At 36.1% G+C, this 23,197-nt stretch overlaps 5 protein-coding genes across 11 annotated transcripts; 3 read left to right on the top strand and 2 right to left on the bottom strand.

The window, feature by feature from the left end:
* The first annotated feature begins 3,154 nt into the window (after positions 1–3,154).
* Positions 3,155–7,059, top strand: LOC145914828 (synaptotagmin-6-like). Of its 5 annotated transcripts, none has more exons than XM_083002683.1 (12): positions 3,155–3,395; positions 3,471–3,553; positions 3,833–4,236; positions 4,307–4,379; positions 4,434–4,511; positions 5,063–5,136; positions 5,230–5,346; positions 5,420–5,581; positions 5,644–5,802; positions 5,872–5,995; positions 6,381–6,602; positions 6,746–7,059. In XM_083002683.1, exons 1-12 carry the CDS (start codon positions 3,232–3,234, stop codon positions 6,976–6,978), a joined length of 1,893 nt encoding a protein of 630 aa, XP_082858809.1. In that variant the 5' UTR covers positions 3,155–3,231; the 3' UTR covers positions 6,979–7,059. The 5 variants fall into 5 exon arrangements, with proteins under 5 accessions (XP_082858809.1, XP_082858808.1, XP_082858807.1 ...); XM_083002682.1 differs by having other exon boundaries at positions 5,230–5,349; XM_083002681.1 differs by having other exon boundaries at positions 4,437–4,511; positions 5,230–5,349; positions 5,644–5,995.
* A 52-nt stretch (positions 7,060–7,111) lies between these two features.
* LOC145914829 (outer dynein arm-docking complex subunit 3-like) lies at positions 7,112–10,480 on the bottom strand. Its single transcript, XM_083002684.1, has 13 exons — positions 10,294–10,480; positions 10,085–10,206; positions 9,916–10,020; positions 9,695–9,847; positions 9,530–9,634; positions 9,308–9,465; positions 9,159–9,246; positions 8,943–9,089; positions 8,672–8,832; positions 8,443–8,599; positions 8,218–8,373; positions 8,070–8,154; positions 7,112–7,455 (listed from the first exon to the last, which is right to left on the bottom strand). The coding sequence occupies exons 1-13, from the start codon at positions 10,370–10,372 to the stop codon at positions 7,319–7,321; spliced, it is 1,653 nt and encodes a 550-aa protein (XP_082858810.1). The 5' UTR covers positions 10,373–10,480; the 3' UTR covers positions 7,112–7,318.
* Positions 10,481–10,836: 356 nt separating this feature from the next.
* Positions 10,837–14,355, top strand: LOC145913938 (nmrA-like family domain-containing protein 1). 3 transcript variants are annotated; one of them, XM_083001710.1, is made up of 7 exons: positions 10,837–11,054; positions 11,114–11,271; positions 11,324–11,585; positions 11,892–12,028; positions 12,087–12,143; positions 12,649–12,840; positions 14,287–14,355. In XM_083001710.1, exons 1-6 carry the CDS (start codon positions 10,898–10,900, stop codon positions 12,838–12,840), a joined length of 963 nt encoding a protein of 320 aa, XP_082857836.1. In that variant the 5' UTR covers positions 10,837–10,897; the 3' UTR covers positions 14,287–14,355. The 3 variants fall into 3 exon arrangements, with proteins under 3 accessions (XP_082857836.1, XP_082857837.1, XP_082857835.1); XM_083001711.1 differs by lacking the exon at positions 14,287–14,355 and having other exon boundaries at positions 11,114–11,268; positions 12,649–13,053; XM_083001709.1 differs by lacking the exon at positions 14,287–14,355 and having other exon boundaries at positions 12,649–13,053.
* Positions 14,356–15,685: 1,330 nt separating this feature from the next.
* Positions 15,686–18,469, top strand: LOC145914735 (endoplasmic reticulum chaperone BiP-like). The gene is made up of 9 exons (XM_083002566.1): positions 15,686–15,839; positions 15,997–16,285; positions 16,363–16,553; positions 16,616–16,770; positions 16,828–17,063; positions 17,124–17,361; positions 17,421–17,588; positions 17,647–17,906; positions 17,971–18,469. Exons 1-9 carry the CDS (start codon positions 15,730–15,732, stop codon positions 18,289–18,291), a joined length of 1,968 nt encoding a protein of 655 aa, XP_082858692.1. The 5' UTR covers positions 15,686–15,729; the 3' UTR covers positions 18,292–18,469.
* Positions 18,470–18,585: 116 nt separating this feature from the next.
* LOC145914736 (UDP-N-acetylhexosamine pyrophosphorylase-like protein 1) lies at positions 18,586–22,790 on the bottom strand. Its single transcript, XM_083002567.1, has 13 exons — positions 22,617–22,790; positions 21,651–21,804; positions 20,978–21,112; positions 20,684–20,888; positions 20,218–20,393; positions 19,954–20,126; positions 19,830–19,895; positions 19,645–19,772; positions 19,435–19,572; positions 19,252–19,371; positions 19,132–19,197; positions 18,998–19,064; positions 18,586–18,930 (listed from the first exon to the last, which is right to left on the bottom strand). Exons 1-13 carry the CDS (start codon positions 22,650–22,652, stop codon positions 18,829–18,831), a joined length of 1,566 nt encoding a protein of 521 aa, XP_082858693.1. The 5' UTR covers positions 22,653–22,790; the 3' UTR covers positions 18,586–18,828.
* Between the last annotated feature and the right edge of the window lie 407 nt (positions 22,791–23,197).

Here is a 23,197-nt window from a genome sequence, read left to right as displayed (position 1 = left end):
CAAAGGCAAGAGGTTCGCAAGTACTAAGACGACGGCGCAGCCCGGGGCATCACCGCATCCTATTGCTGTCGGCCCCACAATGGCGTGTAGCCAAGTTTTTGTCGCTTTTGAGATGACTTTGAGGCGTCACAATGCTGCAGGTAAATCATTTTGTGGAAAACATTTTATGTTTAGGCAAAGCAGAAAGTGTCGAAGAATATAAGTACCAAGCACCAAAATTTCCGCTTAGGCGAAGAAAAATCTCTGGCTTTAACGGCAACTAGCGCGCCTGCTGGCAGCAACCTTGTCTGTTGTTGTGCGTTTGTACTGCGGCGAAAAGTCCTGATCATAACTAACAGCAGACGGACTGTAAAGCTTATCTATTATGTCTTTTGTTGAATTATGATATCTTTTGTAGAACTTAAACGCGCACATCAATGCAGTGCAGCTTCCAAACGCGCAAGTTGCGGTTAATTCCAGACTTATTTCTTCGGCTAAACGCAAATTTTTGTTTTTGATGTTTAGTACATATATTTGAAGCATGAATACCAACAAAGTATTTTTTAGAATATATTAGTGCTGGAAGTGTTCTAAACGTTTGTGCAACTCGTTTCGTTGGAAAACGGCGCTTGTCTACCACTCTATTTCGATTTAAGCGTTTAGCTGATGCTGTACTCTGCCTACACAGCGACTTTTGAAAAAATATTAGTCCCGGAAAGATTTTTAAACGTCAATACAATTTCGTCGCATACCTTATTCTGGTTGCAATTGTTGACGATAAATGTCATTTGGATCGAAAACGACGCTTGTCTACCATTTTATTTTGATATGTTCGTTTAGCTTATGCTGTATTCTACCTATAGAGCGATTTTTAGAAAAATAATAGTCCCGGAAAGTGTTAAAAACCTCAATGGAATTTCGACGAATACCTTATTCTGGTTGCAGTTGTTCACGGAAAAAGCCATTTCGTTGAAAAACGGCGCTTGTCTACCATTTTTTTTTTTGATTTGAGCATTTAGCTTATGTTCTATTCTAATTATAGAGCGATTTTAAAAAAAATATTAGTCCCGGAAAGTGTTTAAAATATACTTTTATTACTTACATTTGTAGTTCAATTCGAGTCGATATTAATTGAAGCTCGAGTTTAATGCGCTTATGACGTAACAAGTCTCTGTGTTATCCAAGCCAAACATTTGTTTTGTTACATTAAAAGTCATTTTGTTGAAAAACGGCGCTTGTACACCATTTTATTTCGATATGAGCGTTTGGCTTATGCTGTATTGTAACTACAGAGCGATTTTTAGAAAAATATTAGTCCCGGAAAGTATATTTCACCTACATATAATTACCATCATTTTGTGTGAACCCTCGGATACGCTGTGAAGTATATATTCATGTTACATGAAGAAGTGTTTGGTTTGACGTAACGTTTAAAATGGTTACCTCCTTTTCGGTCAGATAGACGTTTTGGCAATTTGCTTTCCAGACAAGACCAAATTACCCTAAACCAGAAATAAAGACTCAAAATATTAATTGAAATTTGTGGCAAGTCATGCGGAACGATTTTGAATTTTTTTTATTTCTCCAGAATGACAATAGTATTTGTGCGGTATATGTACGTGTGCTATCGGGGAATCCCTAAATTACGTCACCATAAAGGTCAAATTGTGACATCACCAACCAAAGTTACACGCTTTGCCAAATTGTCATGTGCTTTACTCCGGACAATAGTAAAGCAACGAAATTAGTCCTATTTTCACAGATGTTCAAAATACTAAGCCCGTTTTACAACAATGGAGAAATATGACGTCGGATACAGAGGCAAGGATGGCATTGCGTGTAACTTTTATTTTTTTCGTGTCAACTTAAGCGTTCCGGTATAAAAATTCTACTTTAAATCACTGGATAAAAAGCAAATTATTACTGATGGCAGTTCACATCTGATGTGGACTGGTCCGGTGATGACTAAAAAAGCTGTTGAAGCGCTGTTTATTCATGTAAAACGGATTTTTAAAAGTTTTTTTAACCAATGTCGAACTCGGATCAATTTTGACCTTGTTCTGCGCGGTTTTCATGTGGTTATCAAAAAAATTGTTTACTCGTCTTCATTGACTGCGTAAACATCATTTCAACGAAATACACAGCTTTGAAATGCAATAAGTTTACTGGGCATTCTGTTTTATCACTGCATTATCAAATTCCTTTCATAAAATAGTGCTTTTTGCTGTTGTTAAACACGTACGTGATTGTAACTGAGGTATTTTCAAAACAACAAAAATCTATTTTATTGCCACCGAGTTACAACCAAAGTTATAAAACATTCACTGAAGAAAATAGAAGTAAACATTTAGGTAATGATTAACGTCTTAATACCTTCTTTCAGGAAAATCAATTTTTAGTTATGCAACTGGTTTTAGCGCTGTAACATGGTAATCTTGTTTCTAGTCACACCGTTTTCAAAAGGAAATCACAAAAGAATGGTTTTATTATTAAGAGAACAAGCAGTAAGGGAACGCCTCAAAAGCAAACAAAACCTGGATAAAACTGTCTGTGCAAATATTGGAAACGGCTTGTTTGACAGAGAGCGAAGTTAAATTTAGTATTAGCCTACCTGTGTTTTTTTAGCAACCTTATAACCAGGCGTACATAAATGAAAAACAAATGTGGGGTTAGTGTAGGTTTTTGTCTATAGTGCTCCGTAGCATTAAAAACAACTCGCTTACAGGTCGTAGCAGTGCGCAACATGTATTGATTTTTGCGACAAATCTGTCCAGGGATTTGCTGCACATAACAAGGCGCATAAATATAAATATTGTATTGTGCACATGGATTCGATTTTCATTCATGTTTTATGGCAGCTGTAAGCATATTGGTGCAGTTGCACTATCCAGTACGGTCGGAGCTATTTAATGCTGCATTTTTGTGATTTAACTTTTGAGTAAAGTCAGGCTATATACACCACGATTATAATAGCCTTTTTGAAGCAGCGAGGCCCTATTTCTCTAACAGCAAGCCTATTAAAATTTTATGCGAGTTTCTGTGCGCTGGAAGCTTTTGCATCGAAACGGTCGAAAGGATATTTTTTGCCGCTTTAGATTAATGAAAAGGTGGCTTGCTGTGATTCGGAGTTATGGGCGTAGGCTACATAAGATTTTTGCTATTTCTCAGAGTTTGCCAACCGTGATGTTTTTATAATCGGAATTTGGTTAAAGAAGGATAAAATACTCAGCTACAGTCGTTGATATTTATACAATGGCTGCAATCGCGGTTCCAGCAGACCAACTTGCCCTTTATATTGCCCTACCACTTGGCTTGTTTGTTGTTTTGGCGATTTGTATGTGTTATTGCTACCGTCGAAATTTGCTTTGTTTTCAACCAAACAAAAATGATGCCCTTCTATCCGATGACAAAATCAGGTGTGTGTTTTTAGGCCTACTCGTTTTCTGGAAGTTTTAGCTGAGAGCAAAACTAATTGTTCAAATAATTTTTAGGTTTACAGTGGATTTAAGCAAAAAAGGAAGAAAAAAGGGAAACGCAATAAAGTTTAAAAGTCATGCTTCCACAGACAATAGTGGTAAGAAACTAGTTATACCAGTAGACTGCGTTACTGCTAAGATTCACACGCAATCGGTGCTTTTTGTTAATTGCATATTTACGCGGTCTCCGAATTTGATAAAATAACCTAATACAATACATACATTTCACCAAGCGTTTTCATGTCGACCTATAGTTTCAGTGGAACTTGTAAACATTGAAATTTACATGCTTCCGTCGATTATTCATCCTCATCCACTAGTGTGGCTTAAACTTAGATGCACAAAAATAAACAGAGATAGTGTAAGTTTTTTTTCAGGTCAAAACGAAATTGCTCAGGAACTGGTTTTAAACCCAATATCCAACCCAACGTACATTCATACTCCTGCGGTCGGACAGGTCAAAGGAAGCTCTCCGAAACTGTCGGAAGGCTCGTCTCCATCATCAGAGTTTCAGTTTGACTCACAAGATGATTCACTATTCCCCCAGCCAAACACATGTCCAACAAATGAACATAACGTTGGACATGAAGTTGTTACCAATCCAGAAGATTACAATGCATACAATGATAAAGTAACCACAGACGAAAGTTCACTTGTTACATTATGTTCAGAAAATACTCGATTGGCACCCCGATCCAGTCACTCATATCCATTTTTCTTGTACTCAACTCCAAGAACTACCAGTTGGTCACAAAGAAAGACCCATGATTCTCCTCAACAGGTACGTGGTATATAACTTATAGATATGTCGGAGGGAAATGATTGGAAAATTACCTGAAATTTTTATAAAGATTATCCCAGAGGAATTTCAAAAACAAACAGATGAAATTCAAAGAAATAACCAATTGAAGGGTGCTTTCTCAGGTAACTGCAAAATGTATGCATATGTTGGAAGTTTACTTTGAGGTAAACCTTTAGTAGACACCACATCTGGACCCCAGATTCCCTCTAAAATGATTTCCCCGCCGAAATCTCCGTCACTCCACACAGCAAGCGGTATGATACACGAGTTACTTTCTACGATAACAGTGGTTAAAGTTTAAGTTGTCTTTACAACTTTTGTTTAAACAAAGAATGGCTATTTAAGATCACTAAATGTTGACAATACACTGTAACTTAGTGCAGAACAAATACACCAGGGGTGCGCAACACAGGGAACTCATGACAAATTTTGAATGACATGGGTTTAAAAGACACTCGCGCTGATTTTGACCTGGAGTTTTAGAAAATAGTTGTTATTAATTCTAATTGTGTGTTGTTTTAGATTCAACAATGTTAAATCAAGTGTATTTGCCAACATATAGCCTTTCATCCCAAAAACAAGGTTACACAAATGGTTGTCACATGATAGGCCCAGATGCAAAAAAATATGCATAACCGTTTGAATATGCATAACCACTTAATAGCATGCAACTTGTTCTAAATGTCTGTATGCCACATCGCTCCAGACAAAACGATTTGCTGCAAATATAAAGATATTGTGATGTTATTGTAACATGTTCACTTTCCAATTTGTTAAAAGTCCAAACCGTTGTTAAAAAATTCAGCATCAACATCAAGAAGACGCAGCTCCATGCAAATGCCCATTGACATGAGACAAATAAATCCAAAAATGTATGAAGTGAGTAATGTACTTGCTGCATCTTTACTTCTGTAAAAACTTTTTGAAGCAAAACTGTAAGTTGGAGAGTTGTGTTTTACCCTTTCCTGTTAGTTTCAAAAACAACGATGTCCCAGCATAGACCATGATTCTAGCGAAGAAAAACCGATGTTACATTTCACTTTGGAGTATGCACCCGATTTGGAAGTATTAACTGTAAAAATTATTCAGGTGGTTACCTGTGACAAAAATTTTTTTTCTCCAACAATGTTACTTTATTTAGCCTAAATAATACATTGAATAGGCAACAAATCTCCAAGTGCAAGAATTCAGTGGGACAACTGACCCCTACGTTACGGTTTCTTTATTGCATGGAAATCCCCGCAAAAGCAAAATCCACCGCAAAACAACAAACCCAGAATTCGAGGAAACGTTTGTTTTTCGCGTTCAGTCAATGGATATGCTAGTTTGTGATTAGGGTTACATAATTGACTTAATTTTATGCGATATAAAACAATTTGTTCGCAGAACCAAGTGCTGGAAATCAAGTCATTTGACTTTGATCAGTTTTCTCGAGATGAATGCACAGGAATTGTTAAAATTCATCTTTATGAAATTGACTTTGAAATGACTCAAACAGTGGACCTGTGGAAGCCCTTTGAACTAAGCAAGCACAATAATGACAAGGTTTTGTATGGAACGAGAATTTTTGTTACAATTTACTGTTGGTATGCATATGACATTATGACAACGCAGGATAATGACGGGCGCGGTGATCTTATGCTTGCGCTATCTTATCTTTCAAGTGCCGAAAAGCTGACCATTGCTATACAAAAAGCGAGAAATTTACGATCACTGGATGGAAAAAGAAATTTGCCAGGTTTTCTTTGTAGTTTGCCAAATTTAAACCGTGCCGTAAACCCATTTTTGTTATATAGTGTCGCCAAGTGCAGTCGTCAAAAGTGACGCTAGAGAGAAATTCTGTTTAATATTTAATATATTCTAAAATCTGATTAGTTCTTTAATAATAAATGACGACGTGTAAAGTCAAGTTATATCACCAGCACTACTAAAAATTTGTCTTCGATATACGTGCGCTGCTGACGCATTTGTTTGTTGGTTAGCCAATTCGTCGCCTCTAAATTGTCTCCTTGGTGTATCAAGGACATCTAACAAAAAACGTGCTCCGAAAGCATTATATATTCCTACAAATTTGAAACGTATGGAAAATCTGAGACCAGATCCATAGGATGTCTTTCTTATAGATACCTATGTCAAAGTGTGCACTGTGAAAGATGGACAACGAATAAAAAAGAAGAAAACATCGGTTATCCAGACAACAAGCAATCCAGTTTTCAACCAGGCTTTAACCTTTAGCATATCCAACGAGATTATTCATTCCAATGACGTTCGCGTGATGTGCTTTGTTGTTCATGAATTCAAAATGGGTCATAATCTTTATCTCGGCCAACTTGAACTTGGTCCAGGTAATCTTTACATTAGCACTTTTTTTACTTTTTGCGTAATCAAGGATTTTTAAAACTTTGATCAGCTAATCATACGCACATAAGGATTTTAGGCGATTGTGCGTATTTTAACATTTACATGAATCAACCTCTTGTATACACAGCCTGTGAAAATGATGAAGAAAGAAATCATTGGAGTGAAATGCTTTCCCAAACACCAAAAAAGCCAGTAGCAAGATGGCACTGTTTAAAACACCCAAGCGCTAGCGATGACGATTCTTCAGCAGTTACTAAAAGTAGTGGCAGAAGAAAGTCCGTTGTTGCAGCAATCGCACAGGTGGAAAAACTGCATATTGGTATAACTGGAACACCCACAGAAAGAAGATCATTTAGTTAATTAGTAGTATGCTTTTTGACTTTGTCCTTGTCACTTTAGCTTTTTTTGTTTTGTATTTGTCAACAATTAAACATCATACTGACAACATTTTTTTGCAGCAGTCCCTTTGTAACCCTCGTCACACGACACAAAAAACATTTTTAACTCACTGTATTAAGCATAGCTATTTGTGCTTTTTTTTTCAAAGTGAAAATACAAGTTACACCAAGTCAAACTGAATGTCCCGTGCGATGGTAATAAACAAACCTAATGTACAATGTCAAGAAAACAAAAAGTCGCCCCGACTTCTCTGCTCGTTGGGCCGCATATGTATAAAGTGGGGCCGCATATGTGTAAAGCTTTACATTTTTCCTCCCTTCTTTTTTCGTGGACGACTGCGGCCTTTCTTAATTTTTGAATCAATGATCTGTTGTGACCTTCGTTTAAGATCAACCCTTGTTGGGGCGGAGGTGTCATCATCTCCACTTTCATCATCATCTGCCAAATTAAGACCAATAACGCATCAACCATACAAGAAAGTGTAGACACTGCAAAACGTTCTTATGTTTTGGTAGCAAGGTGCTTAAAACAGCACACACACAGATAATTAATCATTTCTCATCCCAGTTTAAACATAGGCGTTTGTTGACGTTTCTGCAAGTGAGCTTAATATTGTTAGGTACGCTAAATTAACTGCAAGCCCACCAGAATGTGGTAAGAATAATAACAAGTTATGCAGCATTGGATATTGGTGATGTCTTGCGCCGGATCCGGATACCCTAACCTGGCCGGATATTGACCAATTTTTAATACCCGGACCCGGACGGATAATACACTTAATTTTACGGGATATTTGGGAAAGCATTTTTGTCCTAAAAACGGACAAACATTTTGCATATTACTCGATTTTGGGACCCAGTCTGTGATACTTGCCGACTTCCGATTTTTCTGTTGTTTATAAGGTGTTTTGTGACGTGTTACACCATATTAATAAATGCCCACATTTTTTTGTTACACTCATGATAAGCTAACCTTAACATAGCATGCTGTTTGGTAATTAAAACAATTTTGCCATACCGATAAAATACACGAATCGGTGTTAACAAAAATACCTTCATATGCATCATGCTTGTGAGTAGCAGGAAGAGGAATCCGCACATTATAAGAAGGAAGTTTGTTCTCTATGCTTGAATGAAACTGCAAAATATTTTTGTCCATATACATTTTTGTATGTATATGCTTACCGAACAAAACATTTACCTCTTCTTCTTCCATTTGTCGAAGAATATCCAACAATTCCTTTCCATCAAGGTCTTCTAGCAGTTTAAGCAGTTTTTCCTCTGATACAGACAACAAATCCAGTACATATTCATCAGATGATGGAGATAAGTGAGCAGTTGGAACATGACTTTTGGTCTAAAATGTGATTTTATTTGTTTTCTTAATGAACATTTAGAAATATTGAAAAAATAAATATATTGGTACCACTTTCAAGTGTTGCAGTTTGTCAGCAAGATGTTCCACACCAGCTTTAACACTAACTAAAACATGACTTGCTCTCTCCAATTTTTCTGAAGCCTCGTCTCGTCTGATTTCCTGCTCTTGAAGATGCTGTTCAAACTCTTCAAGCATCTTTTGTCCACTTAATTTTAAAGGATAAACAAACTTTAAAATTATACTAATCATTGCAAAAACTAAAATTTTGATGAATTACCTTGATAGTTTTGCTTCACCCGAATACTTCATTTCCTCATACTCTTGTTGTAGCTTAGTTCGATCCTCATGCAATCTTTCAAGTTGCTTGTTGTTCTCCTTCTTTAAGTCCTCTAGATGATGCTGTGTATCACCCTGAGATCTGAATCTGGCAACAACTTCCTGCGGATTTAATAAACATATTTGTGAAAAATAAGTCTAAATGTTGGGTTAGAAAAGTCTAAATGACAAATGTTGAAGTTTGTCCTCTTGAAGGTCTTAAACATTTTAACCTGAGTCCCAGAAACGCCAGTGGCTTCCTTAATGCGAAGAAATGCTTCTTCATAACTTGTTATCTTTTTTTCTTGTTCCTCCTCTGTAAGTATGGGTCTGTTTCCATCTTGTCCACTATCTTGGTCAGGAATAGCAGCTCGTTGCAACTGTTTTTAAGCATTTATTAGCACCAAACAATTTTTTTTATTTGTTTTGGGGATTTTATTGCCAAATACCCTTCTTTCAACACGCTCAGCATGGGCCTTCTTTTCCTCAGCTTGAGTTTTTAATTCTGCCAGAGCCAATTCTCTTTCCTTTCGTTCCCTTTGATGTAGAAGTATCAAGTAAAATGTACGTATACAAAAATGCAAAACATTACTCATACCTATATACAATGTCTTCATGCCTCGCCAGTTCCTCTTTGGCATCATCTCTGGCCACTTGTGCATCAGCATACATTGATTTAACTTCAACCAATTCCTGTCTGGTTTTTAATATTTCTGCTTCCTGTTGATCCAACTGATTATGAAAAGTTAAGCTTTCCTGTCGAAAAAGTGTAAAAATGTTTTAGCTAAAGATCAACTTAAATAATTATAGCAGGACTTACTTGCTGAAGATGTGATTTTATTTTTTCATAAACCTTGCTGATATGCTCTGCTTCTTGACATTTTAATCTAGCTTTATCCAACCTATTTTCCAGTTGACGTAAATGCTGCATCCAAGAAAGCCAATTAACTTCTTGAAACTTTTTCCAAAGATCATAAAGACAAACCTGAGCAGAATCACTTTCTCCTTTGTCCATTTCTACAGCAGCAGAAGCATCTTTGAGCATTTGATCATGCTGTGTTTGTAGCTCTAGAAGCTTCTTTCTTTTTGCCTCAGTTGTAGACTTTAAAGCATTAAGACGTTTTTTGTTGTCACAGACCTGCATATAAATACAACACTTTGTAAATGAATAGGTAAACAAACAACAAACAAGTATGCACACTCCACCTTTTGGTCAACAATTGAAAGGGCCATTTTTCCTGTTTTGTTTCGAAGGGCAGCTCTTTCCACATGACGTCCTTGAAAAGCTTGATCAATAACTTTGTCATCGCCCTTTTAATAATAATACCAATAAAGCACAGTTTCAACCAAAATATTGTTTTGTTAAAATACTTACTGCTAAAACATCTGCTAAGCTTTTATGCAAACATTTGTTTTCTGATCTCATGTGAGAAATTATATCTCGATTCTTTTTGATGGACCATTGTGAGCTCTCGTAATATGCTTTCCTGTCACCCTCTGAACATAAATTGTGTAAGGTTAATGTATTAAAGCGCCAAAACGAGAAAATCATTTTGGCCTATTAACTTTAAAACAAGCCCTCACCTAAAAGTTGTATTTTTTTTGTTATTTCTGATATCTGTTCTTGAACAGGAGGTTTGTGCATTTCAGTTAACGCTGGCATATTTAATGCACAGTTATAAAATGTTACTACCTAAAGTTGATAAGCAACACATTAACTTTGAATAGAGTATACTCTTGATTTGCTAGCATTCTCTAGAAACGACATTGCTTGGCTTTGCCTTGTCAATTCTGTGTCACTAGTTGCTTAGCAACCTACCCGAGCGTAACATTGTGCAATCACAAACATCTTAACTATAGGCAGCAGCCTTGTGTGAAATTATTTGACCGCAAACTATTTACCGGGCAGTAAACTTCGAATGCTTTTATTTAAATGAGAATAGACAATTCTAAAAACTTTGTCTTTTGTTTGCAATACAATTTTCCTTTTTATGAAAATTGGGCCAATGAGGTACGTAGAATGTAATTTTCATGAGTCATATCAGATTACAACGAATAATGCCGCCAGGGAGATCAAAACTACTCGAGGACAAAGTGTGGGAAGGACGCCTATTGTTGACAAATACAGGGGACGACAAGACATATTTTTGGAACTGTTTGCTATGTGTCACACATTGGTAGCTTAAGCATGATAAAAACTGTTTGTGTAGTTGCTTCCATTTTTACGTCGAGCAGCGAGAAATACGGATACTGGACCAAAACTGCAATATCACAGTGCTTGAGTGCCATTTCATCACTACTTTCAGCAAACATCACCGTAAAAGTGCTTACTTCATCACCGCCCGGTTAAAGAATATTTTTGTGTGATAATTTTATTTTTTTGACATTTATTTTTCGCCAACAGATTCGCGATTTGTACAAACTTTGAGAAACCTTTCGGTGCCACTTAAACCAAATTTTCCTGTGAGGGAGGAAAAAGCACTTGTCTCGGATTTGAAGGATTGCGATGGAGTGCTTCTTATTACTGATACAAATTACAAATCGGAACACCCCATTGATGTTGTATTGCGATATAACGTTCGCATTACAAACAATTTATTTCGTACCTTTGCAGGATGAGGTCCAGACGGGTCGAGCTGTCGGCTGGGCATGTAAGACCTGCAGCATAATGCACGTAATATTTTGTAGTAAAATGCATGTTTACGCGACAACTGGTTTGCGATGTGACGCTTGTGACGGAAAAGCATTCATAGCTGACTTTCTTACGGAACTTGAACTGCCCTTGACAATAGTCATTGTTCCATTTTTTTATGAAGATTTTGTCGACGGCCTTTTTTGTCCTCAAGTGACAACAAAAAGCAACGTGTTGAAAATATGTGAGTTAAGTTTGTTAAACTTATATGTACACATATCAATTAGGCGCAGAAATGCAACTACATCGCAGTTAATTGTATGACCATCTCTAACTTTTTACTGCATTATAGTTTTTCTGTACACTATAGGTTAAATGCTTTGTGTTCTACACACATTTTAGACAAAACTATTAGATACATACATATTGTGAGAACTATATGTATTTTTCGTAATACAACAATGTACAGCAAAGTTTATGATGTAAATATAGTTTACCTTCCATGTCGCATTGAATTCTGCACATCCGTTAACATGTTTTTATAACTTAGCAACGCCATCAGGAGATATCCCTATCGATACGATTGCAATCAAAGATTTTGGATTAAGTGTACGGAGCATATTCAACGAGCCTTTTCAATGGCATGGCAAAACAATAAATCTTTCCGGAACCAAAATGACAATGGCTGTGAGAGTGAAATCTTGTCACAATTAAGGAACACAGACAAATGTTTTTGTTCTTGCAGGAATACGCAGGAATACTAACAAATGTTCTTTACCCAACAAAGATTCAAGTTTGTCAAGTAAGTGTTAAATAGGCGATTGCCATCCTTTGATACCCAGGCTAAACAAATTCTTCACATTAATCTAATTCGAAGTGACTATTGCACCATCCTGTTAGACCCTAGAATACATAGGTCTATAGGCCTATTATAAGTCATATATGTTTATTTTCTTAAATTCGCAATCCAAGTTCAAAATGCGAAATTCCTAAGCATTCCCGTCGCCTTTACGTAATGATATTGTGGAAACTATTGACAGCGTGAAATACGAAATTATCCTACAAATACCATTTTGTTTTGCGACACCAAAATTACACACAGTTTAAGAAGCGCTTCGCTCTAGGTCACAAAACAAACGTAAAGTTTCATATTGGGTGAAGCTTCTAAAAGACCATGTACAATACTGTAATTACGGAAATCAAATGCACTCGGGTCTATTTGAAGATGAGTGAAACTTTATATAGTAACTATATATAACTAACTAAAATAAGAAAATCTCGTTTATAAACCCGGTGTATGTGATCAGGTTACACCAGAAGAGTTTGCTCTTCACGTCAAAGCAGAAGAACCTGAGGACTTGGCAAACTTCTTTGATTTTCTAACTCATGAAGTTTATCGTAACAATATTGCCACAACTGAATTACTTTGTCCTGAGTTGGAATCTTTTTGCCAATGGGTGCAGTCACATTACACTATTATCACCGAGCATTTCTCTTAGGTAAAGTCGAATGTGATTGCTTGTTTGCAAACAAATTGAAAACGACGATTCAGTGACCGATTTACGCACATATAGGCTTGCAGATAATTTTTTGATGATAATAATCTGCAGTTAATTTTTCCGGTATTTAAATTAGTAGCCCATCTTGCAAATAAAGTGTTGTGTGCCAGCATGTATTTGTTGTGATGCAAATTAAATGCATATATCAATATGGTTAATATTGTATACTATTTAATCGACACCAAAAAAAATGGACTGTAGAAATAGCATTTACCCCAAATGATACTACGTTTTACATATTTTTGAACAGGATAATTTTCAGTCGTAATGTGAGAATGCCTAACAAATTTTGTTGGCAAATAACGAAAAAGGCCTACATTTAACTTTAGAAACAAAACATATTGAAAATCAGGATGCTTGTCGCTAAAACAGCCTAAAAATAAGGACACCCAGTCACAAGGACAAATCTGTAACACAATAATTAGACACTCATATTTTCATCGGAGCTTAAAAATAAAAGACAAATCTTGGAAATAAGGACGTTAATAGCAACCCTTGTTTAACATACATTGATGGAATAATTGATTTTCGTATTTCTATTTAGTTGTCTTCAACCCCATCATATAAATGGTGTCATTTTTCTAATCCTTTTTCGTTGCTGGAAATTTTTTTTCAATGTCATATAATTCAGTTACTTTTAGAATTAACAATGAAACGGTTGCCAGTGGTGATGTCTTGCGCCGGATCCGTGTACCCGGACCCGGCCGGATATTGACCAATTTTCAATACTCGGACCCGGCCGGATAATACATTTAATTTTACCGGATAGTTGGGAAAGAATTTTTGTCCTAAAAACGGACAAACATTTCGCAAATTGCTCGTTTTGGGGACCCAGTCTTTGTTACTCGCCGACTTTTCTATTGCTTGTTAATAAGTTTTTTTGTGACGTGTTGTACCATATTAATAAATGCCTACGTTTATTTGTTCCACTCATGATAAGCTAACCTTAACATAGCATTCTGTTTGGATATCAAACATTTTTGCCATACCGGTACATTACACGAATTGGTGTTACCAAACTGCCGGATCCAAGTTATCCGGCCGGATTTTATTGATAACTATCCGGATCCGGTCGGGCCGGATAATTTGGAACTAGGAACATCACTAGTTTCCAGTGTAGAAAAGAAAGTGACATAATCAATTTATTTAGCATTTTAACACAGGCAAAACGTTTTTACGGTCAACTAAGTGGCCAATGTGCGCATTTCATTACGAATTGTCAACAATTTTTTTTGTTGATGTCACCGGATGGTCGACAAAACGTCTGTTGCAACAAACAATCTCATAAGTTTATGCCAGAAAAACATTAGGTCTTTAAAATTACAATGCCTGGCAGCAAGAATAGCACTATATTTGTTGACAAATTGCTAGTATTCTTGTTCACAGGTCAAAAGACGAGGAAAATGAGTCAAAACATGGAGACAGTTTCTACACAACGGCATTGCGTGAAACAGCTGCACTTTCAATGTACAAATACTATAGGCTCACCAACTGTCTGAGAACCGGAAGAGAAACAAATGTCGTCTCTGAAATCACTGACGCACAAGCACACCTAAAGATACAAGCAATATATTTTGTTTTCTCTTTTTTTTTGACCACACCGGGATTTGAACCCAGGATGTCCTGGGCACGAATCCCGGTCAGGTTTTCTTCTTGATATATGGGTCGGGCGCTTGACCAATGCAAGCAATATGAAACCACCAAGCGCCAGTGTATGATGCCACACTTCAAGTGGATTCAAAATTTTAAAATAGCCTTCACAAAAACACTCAGAACACAAAAGGCGAGTAAAGCACGTTAACTGCATGCATATACGCCAAACAAAATTTTTGAAGGCTATTTTAAAAAAGGCCAGATCAGCAAAATTTGGCTGCAAAAAGGCCAATCTGGCAACCATGTTAAACAAACCTACGTGCTAATTATTACGTCACTTACCAACGCATTTGGAAGCAGTTTCTGTCCAAAAAAAACATATTAGTTGGCATGCAGAAACGTCAGTCAGCACACAAAATAGTTGACCTCGATGGCAAACAAATTGGAACACAGTTGGTTGTTTGTGGTTATCATAGCAGGTCGCCATCTTAGGCCTAAAAACGGCCCCTGGTCCGTTCTCATTCACATGATGCGTAGGTTTCAATCATCCAGTCATCGTCCAGTCGACTCAGAACAGAGTATCCAATCGACACAAGCATGCAAGACTACTTATATTGAACCTATTTCCGTCGTTATTTATGGGCACGCGGCAAAGCAGGTTGCAAAAACGCTTACCCTTATTGAAAATTGTGGGCCATGAGGAAATAAAGTAAAACTTTTTTATACAGCATACATTGATACTTCATGTTTGTTTTAGATTGTTTAAAAAATTATAATTTTTTATTCTTAAACAAATATTATGAAATTTGTCCTTCTTTGGTCTAACAGCTGATGTGGCCAGATGACGAAAGAAGATGAAAAATGCTGACTCACATTGCACAGTCACATACGTTTAACTCGGCGACCAATAGCCTGTAAGCACACGTGTCGTGTTCAGCCAATCAGGGTTTTCCACACTGCGCGATTCATGCCGGTTGATACGTACTTATAGAGGGGGCCAGGTCTGACGAAGGAAAGGTGGTAAAAGCTGATTATTGTGCTAACGATGTTATCATTCGAGGCAGTTCTGGTTTTATGAAATTATGAAATCAAAGCAGTTTGGTTGTGAAACATAGGACATTTTGGTATTATTTGTTCTGTATCCTGAATTGTTACGAAGACACACAATCACCGTTTGTTTTTCTACAGAACGTTGTTTTGATACCTGTAACCGTGTTAGGAATAAAATATCTCGATATGAAAGTTGTGTTTATATTCTTATCTGTATTTGTGGCAGTATTTGCCGAAGATGATTCGAAAGATGTTGGCACAGTCATTGGTATAGATCTTGGCACAACATATTCATGGTGAGCTATTATCAATCTAATAATAAGTTTGATCCATGGTAGATAAAGTAAATTACCACTAACATCTGGAAATCCTAAAAACATGTAATAAATGTAAACTTACTTTGTAATAGTCCTTTTTGGAAAGCATATGCTATATTCAGATTTTTGGTTTCAGTGTTGGGGTTTTCAAAAATGGAAGGGTTGAAATTATTGCAAATGACCAAGGAAACCGGATTACACCTTCATATGTGGCATTTACTGAGGAGGGTAATAGACTTATAGGAGATGCAGCAAAGAATCAACTTACTTCAAATCCGGAGAACACTGTGTTTGATGCTAAGAGATTAATTGGCAGAACTTGGAGTGATCCTGGTGTTCAAAGTGATCTTAAATATTTTCCTTTCGAGGTCATTGATAAGAACAAGAAACCTCATGTGCGATTGAATGTAAAAGGCGAAAAAGTGGTAAGTATTATAAATATTTCAGTATACTTTACATTTGTACACCATGTGACTTGTATAACAAAAGATTTGAATTGTAGGTTTTCGCTGCAGAAGAAATTAGTGCAATGGTACTTAACAAAATGAAAGAGATAGCTGAAGCATACTTGGGAAAAACGGTTACGCATGCTGTTGTCACTGTGCCTGCATACTTTAATGATGCTCAGAGACAAGCCACCAAAGATGCTGGAACAATTGCTGGGTTAAATGTCATGCGCATCATTAATGAACCGTAAGTTGTTGCATAAAGATCAAACTGCAGTTATTTTTGATTGTCCTTTACTACAATCACAGAACTGCAGCAGCAATTGCATATGGTTTGGACAAGAAAGAAGGTGAAAAAAATATCCTGGTGTTTGATTTGGGTGGTGGCACTTTTGATGTCTCCATGCTTACAATCGATAATGGGGTATTTGAGGTGATTGCCACTAATGGTGACACTCACTTAGGTAAGAAATTTGTTTGGTTGGAACTTAAAACCTCTTATCATGTGATGCTTTTTATAGGTGGTGAAGATTTTGATCAGGTGGTTATGGATTATTTTATGAAACTTTACAAAAAGAAAACTGGCAATGATGTTCGGCATGACAACAGAGCTGTTCAAAAATTGCGTAGAGAGGTTGAAAAGGCTAAGCGGGCTTTATCATCCCAACAAACCACCAGAGTTGAAATTGAAAGTTTCTATAATGGAAAAGACTTTTCGGAAACCTTGACTAGAGCAAAATTTGAGGAACTAAACATGGTTTGTTACCTTGTAAGTAGTATGTGAATTGTATTCCTTAAATTCCCTTTTTTTTTCTAGAAACTATTTAGATCTACACTAAAACCTGTGAAGAAGGTTTTAGAAGATTCTGATTTGACCATTAAAGATGTTGATGAAGTTGTGTTAGTTGGAGGTTCCACAAGAATTCCCAAAATTCAGCAGCTTGTGAAGGAATTTTTTAACAAAAAGGAACCAAATCGTGGAATTAACCCAGATGAAGCAGTTGCATTTGGTGCAGCTGTACAAGCTGGTGTGTTGGGTGGAGAATCTGATACGGGTAAAGTTTGCAAGTAATAAGGATTTTTTTGTGATAAACAACAATTTTCAAATTGTCAGGTGATCTTGTGCTGCTGGATGTTTGTCCATTAACTCTTGGCATTGAAACTGTCGGTGGAGTAATGACCAAGCTTATTGGAAGAAACACTGTAGTCCCAACTAAGAAGTCTCAAATTTTCTCAACTGCTAGTGATAATCAACCCACTGTGACCATCAATGTTTTGGAAGGTGGGTAAAAACAAACTTTGCAACAATAGTTGTTGGATTAATAACTTTGGTTAATCAGGTGAAAGAGCAATGGTTAAAGATAATCACCATCTTGGGAAATTTGATTTGACGGGAATTCCCCCTGCTCCACGTGGCGTGCCACAAATTGAAGTAACATTTGAAATTGATGTGAATGGCATTTTGCGAGTATCAGCAGAAGACAAAGGGACTGGGAAGAAGGAGAAAATTACAATAAAAAATGATGACAATCGCTTATCCAAAGAAGATATAGAAAGGATGGTGCAAGATGCTGAAACATTTGCTGCTGATGATCAAAAGGTTAATTTTGGAAAAAGGTGAAAGTTAAGATGAAAAATGTATTATGATTTTCTTTTTTGAACAGATGAAAGAAAGAGTTGATGCGAAAAACGAGTTGGAAAGCTATGCATACTCCCTCAAAAATCAAGTTAATGACAAGGAGAAGTTGGGAGGCAAATTGTCTGATGATGACAAACAAACCATCACAAAAGCGGTAGAGGAAACCATCTCCTGGTTGGATGAACATCAAGAAGGCACCGAAAAGGATGAATATGAAGCACAAAAGAAAAAAATGGAAGAAGTTGTACAACCTATAGTTTCTAAAATTTACCAAGGCAGTGAAGGTGCTGGAGGAACTGGTGAAACTGGTGAAACTGATGGTGCCGAAGACAAAGATGAATTATAATATTTTGTGCTCTGTATTTTTATTTCTTTCTATATCTGCAAGGGCAGCCCTCATGGGAACGGTCGTCTTGGCCGCAGCAGTATCCAACTTGTGAATGTGTTTAGATAAAATTGTGGACATGTTAAACGTGTTACAGTACCAAGTGAAGAATGCAAACTAAATACAAAACTTCACACAGTTTGAGCTTTCTTTCTCACAGACCTTTGTAATATTTTGTCAAGCACATTTATTTTGCAGCAAGGGTATGTAAGTGAAGAATGCAAATTAAATAAACCTAATTCTGCAATGCTGCTACTTAAAAATGAAGACTACATACATGCTACTAATTGCACAACTTGTAAAAAAAATTAGTAATAAAATATTTGTAAGGCACCGAAAAATAAGTTCCCACACATATACATGAATTAAAAGAACATATTACTACAATCAATAAAGATACTACAAATAATAAAACGGACCTAGTAAAATCAGTTCACATCAGGATATATATATATATACTTAATTGCACTTTGCAGTGGATAGAATACAGTGGTGAAGTTAGCTTTTGGCTGTTGCAGTACCATTAACTGACATTTCACCACCTATATCAAGGTACACTGGTGATTGCAAATCCTTTCCTTGTATGTACGAAGCAAGACCCTAACCAAAAATGTTCTAGTTACTTTTGTATGAACATGCTTTAAACAAAGCTGTCTTGATTTCTTACCTCACCATCATATGATAGCAATGGTGAAATTTCACATGAAACAGGGTATTCCTTGAATTCTGTAGGACTGTTAGAAAAATATAGCCATTAAATGTAGCATTGGTTTAAGCAGCAAAGGACGTGTTAAAACTTACTACTTCATAGGTTCAACAACACATCCAGATTGATCAAGAATTTTTCCCCCAGCAGCCACAATTCGCCTGACGAGTATAATTCAATTTACTTTTCGGGAAAAAAAAACATTACCCAGCTACCTATGATGCAATGAAGCCAGTGCCCATCTTGAATGATAAGGAGAAGAAGATGTTGCTCCTTCCGCATTCTTCAAGGGAGAAAATTCATCTTCTCGTGGAACATCAAACACAACAAACTTTCTGTTGAATCATTTTTATGTTTGTTATAAGTGTACAACATTACTCAATGCTGCCTTGACTTACTTTGCATACTTAAAAACATCAAACACAAATTTTTCCATTTTAATGCCATTTACTTTTTCTGGCTTAATCTTTACACCCTTGTCATTCACAAATGGTATTTTTTTCTTTGCAATATGATGCGGTAGTTCATCTGAAGATCTACAATAATTGCACAGAATTAATTTTTAAGTCACAATTTAAGATGTGAATATTGATCACACTTACACATACCTACACACTCTCTTTAAAAACTCAGTGGTAAAATAATGATTACAAATATTTCCAGCATTAAAAACCAAACATCCACTTTTGTCTTTTTTATGAGCAGTTTCTTTTGAAACTTCGCTGTACTCAACAACCTAAAAATAAAGTTTAATATTGATTTGGGTAATTACAATACAACTGCTACAACATACCTGATATATTCCATCTACCTTACATACTACGCCAACAGCTTCATCAGGACTTAATTTTTCCACCACCTTAAATTAATATTTTGTAACCAAAAAACAGGATCAATTTTCAAGATATATACTATACCTTGGCACCACAATCTGCTTGCATTTTTCTGCAGAAACCAATAAATCTTGGATCAGCAATTCGTATCAAAATATTGTCAACACAATGGACATGTGTACACTCTATGCCACGCCTTTCCATGTCATCTAAGATTTTCCAATGATCTAAAGCTTTGTATAATCCACCATTTCCATCTGCAAAAGGGTGTTCTCTTACCACATTTACAAAACCCAAAGCAAGTATATTGTTGATGGAAATTTAAAGGTCCATCACAAGTAACTAGACCTGGTGAAACTGCAAGTTTGTGCTTCTCAGTCAACATGACTTTTCCATTAAAATCCAAACACGGTAAAGTAGATTGTTCAAAAAATCTCACTTGATCTGCTCGTAACCCAAAATACTGATGTTTTTTAAAGAACTCTTCAGTTTGAGATCTTGTTGCATCACTTGTCATAATATACCTGCAAAAAGCAGACAAAAACCAACTTGTAACAAAAATATTAAAATTCATTTAAGATACAGTGATTCACAATGTTTTCATACATCTTTCCTGTACCAATCAAAAGTACTAGGGTAGTCTAAATAAGTATGTGGATTTAAAAAGCCCATATATTTGTGAGGTTATGCAAGTTACAGTAAAAAATAGGAAAGTTTGTGAACAACCTTGAAGAAACTGATTTACAGGTTTTAAATTTGAATTTACCCATTCCACCAGCAAAAGCTAAGAAGTACCTTTAATATATGAGCTTACCAAGGTATGATTCCTTTTTTTCCAAATCTTTCCAGTGCCAATTCTTGGAGTTTTTTTATGCGCTCTGCTTTAATTTGGTACAGAGTTTTCGATGATGGCAATCCAACATTAAACATTCCTTTGGGATAGGGGACACCAAGTCTTGTCCCTTGACCCCCAGCCAACAACAAAACTGCTACTTTACCTTCGGCTATACTTTTCAAGCCTAAATGAGAAAAGCTTATTGATATAGCTATTACCCAAATAGAGTTTATCAAGGTTTAAACTACACAGTTTCACTTTTCACATACATACCTTCTTCCTCCCACAAAGCCTTCTCATTTTCATCAGACTTTGAAACACTTCCAAACAGCTCAATTGGGATTGGTTCCATGAGTGCATCCAATTTTCCATGTAATTCTGATTGTTGTAAAGACTGCTTATGCAAACCTAAATTTAAAATAATAAACATGGAAGATTGGATGCATTATAATAAATAATAAGAATTAAAATGTTTGTTACTTCATCCCCTTGATTACTTTGTAACACTCAACTAAACGGTACCCATCGAAATTGTTCTACCTCCAAGTGGTACACAACCACAAAAAGGTTTGGAATCACTCCAAACGTGCAAGCACTGCTTATATTTTTTGGTCCTAATTTTTTATATTATCTGGTCTTAATTTTTCTCATTACAATGTCAGAAATAATAATTTAGTGCAGGTTGTACTATAATGAACCACAAGTTGTCAATGATCCAGTTAAACAATGATATAAGCCTTGGGCTGAAGATTAAGAAATTCATTACTTTAATAAATTATATCTATTTTTAGAATTGTTCCATTATAATACAGACAATAAACTACTGACTTGTTAACACAACTATCTTTTGTTAGCATTTAGTCAATACCATCACAAGTATGGTGTTTGAGAAATGTTGCCTAAAGTTGCTGGATTTTATTGATACTAAATATATTATTTCTCTTACATTTTAAGTGTTCCAAGTCCAAATCATGTATTTCCTCAAGTAATTGCTTTTGTTCCTGCTTTTCCAGATCGGAAAAATGTGATAGCAGGTGACTCTGGTCAAAACGTTTTAACTTTTCTGCAATTTTGCTAAAGTCAGCCATTGCACTTTGTTTCTGCAAATGCAAAAGGTAAATGATGGAAAAAATCAAAAACTTATCGCGTCGCACTTTGTTAAAAGAACACATTAACTGTCCAAATACACTCGAGAACAGATAAACACCGAGTAAAGGAAAATTCCAAGTATCACGCCCAGCTTGTTTGAACTAGACTGGTAAATAAGTAACTAATTTAAACACTGGGTGCAGATTATTTCTAGTTTGTTAATCAGTTGATAAAGATTCAAGTTCAAATTTAAAACCAACATTCATTAAATTATATAAAGACTAAATTTCATTATATCCCAAACTGGGTCTTAATATACCAACACACTTTACTAGCTATATGTAATAGTCTTCTTGTAGGTGGCCCATGATCTTGTAAAAAGTTTGGTAATGATGACATTGTTCAAAATATACTTTAGACCAGTGCCTCTTAACCTTTTTTAGTTATGTTCAAGTAGATCAACCCTACTAAGTTTTGGCATTTCATTCATTATGTTGTACACTGCTTTTTTAATTTTTTTTGTGTAACTCTTTTTTAGATGTGATGTCGAAGATTGCAAACAACAAATGTCACATAAAATATATGGACATTAACATTCAAAACTTATCACCCTTTACATTCACTCCTTATCACCCTTTGACGTCCTACCTCTTTCATTTACCCAGATATTTCATGCACCTGGTTTGGGTGAACCATTCACCTGTTTAAGGCTTTAGACCATTTATTATTGGAAAGCTGCACTAGTAACTCTTCCAAGCACGTAACGCAAATGAACAGGCTTGTCAGAGTCATATACGCTAACAACGTTGTCTCGGCGGCATACCTCAAATAAATGTAAACATACACGCCTACTTGTCATACAAAACACGAGTTTTCAAGAATTTACGCAATTCCAGTTCTGTACATATCGTTGCAAAGCACATTTATTGATTTAACAACTTTTCCAACTGCACAACCATTGCACACACACCCAGCAGTCATGTGCAACTATGCAAGCTTCCACTTTCCGAAATTTCTGCTTTCCACAGCGGCTTGGTGGTTATGCTTCATCGAATCGAGGTGAAGCGGCAAAGCGAAAAATTGCTGTATGTGACGTGACGTGGCACAACACCACAAAATTGTTTCGGGCATATTTAAAAAAACAATCCCAAGAAACAAAATGCAAGTTGCTAGTGAAAAAAACACGTTGTTTGAAGTTTAACTAGTAAATTCTCTTTCTAGGGAATCATTTGTGAATTAACATAAACATGTAGGCTACAGTGATTTTGCATAATGATGAGCATTCCATTATCTCGAGACGATGGAAAACAAATGTCATGGCCAGATAGACTGTTTTACCAGTATTGGACACAACAACGCAAGGTTTTCCACAGCGTAAAGTTCTGAAAGCAACAGCAGCCTACA

The sequence above is a fragment of the Ascidia mentula genome, chromosome 9, assembly GCF_947561715.1.
Source record: "Ascidia mentula chromosome 9, kaAscMent1.1, whole genome shotgun sequence".
Classification (NCBI taxonomy): Eukaryota; Metazoa; Chordata; class Ascidiacea; order Phlebobranchia; family Ascidiidae; genus Ascidia; species Ascidia mentula.
Note: the sequence above shows the minus strand (reverse complement) of the source record. Positions and strands in the feature narration are given on the sequence as shown.

Coding starts and splice junctions, on each gene's coding strand:
- LOC145914828 (XM_083002679.1), top strand. CDS start 3,232: ATGGCTGCAATCGCGGTTCCAGCAGACCAACTTGCCCTTTATATTGCC. Junction 5,350..5,419: donor CTGTAAAAATTATTCAGGTG/GTTACCTGTGAC, acceptor TACATTGAATAG/GCAACAAATCTCCAAGTGCA. Junction 6,603..6,745: donor CCAACTTGAACTTGGTCCAG/GTAATCTTTACA, acceptor TTGTATACACAG/CCTGTGAAAATGATGAAGAA.
- LOC145914829 (XM_083002684.1), bottom strand. CDS start 10,372: ATGCCAGCGTTAACTGAAATGCACAAACCTCCTGTTCAAGAACAGATA. Junction 9,247..9,307: donor CATGAAGACATTGTATATAG/GTATGAGTAATG, acceptor TCTACATCAAAG/GGAACGAAAGGAAAGAGAAT. Junction 8,155..8,217: donor GACAAATGGAAGAAGAAGAG/GTAAATGTTTTG, acceptor AATATTTTGCAG/TTTCATTCAAGCATAGAGAA.
- LOC145913938 (XM_083001710.1), top strand. CDS start 10,898: ATGATAAAAACTGTTTGTGTAGTTGCTTCCATTTTTACGTCGAGCAGC. Junction 11,272..11,323: donor CGGAACACCCCATTGATGTT/GTATTGCGATAT, acceptor GTACCTTTGCAG/GATGAGGTCCAGACGGGTCG. Junction 11,586..11,891: donor AAGCAACGTGTTGAAAATAT/GTGAGTTAAGTT, acceptor TTTATAACTTAG/CAACGCCATCAGGAGATATC.
- LOC145914735 (XM_083002566.1), top strand. CDS start 15,730: ATGAAAGTTGTGTTTATATTCTTATCTGTATTTGTGGCAGTATTTGCC. Junction 16,771..16,827: donor TAATGGTGACACTCACTTAG/GTAAGAAATTTG, acceptor TGCTTTTTATAG/GTGGTGAAGATTTTGATCAG. Junction 17,064..17,123: donor AATTTGAGGAACTAAACATG/GTTTGTTACCTT, acceptor TTTTTTTTCTAG/AAACTATTTAGATCTACACT.
- LOC145914736 (XM_083002567.1), bottom strand. CDS start 22,652: ATGACAAGTAGGCGTGTATGTTTACATTTATTTGAG. Junction 20,394..20,683: donor AAAAAAGGAATCATACCTTG/GTAAGCTCATAT, acceptor TGCTTTTTGCAG/GTATATTATGACAAGTGATG. Junction 19,065..19,131: donor GTTGTTGAACCTATGAAGTA/GTAAGTTTTAAC, acceptor TTTTTCTAACAG/TCCTACAGAATTCAAGGAAT.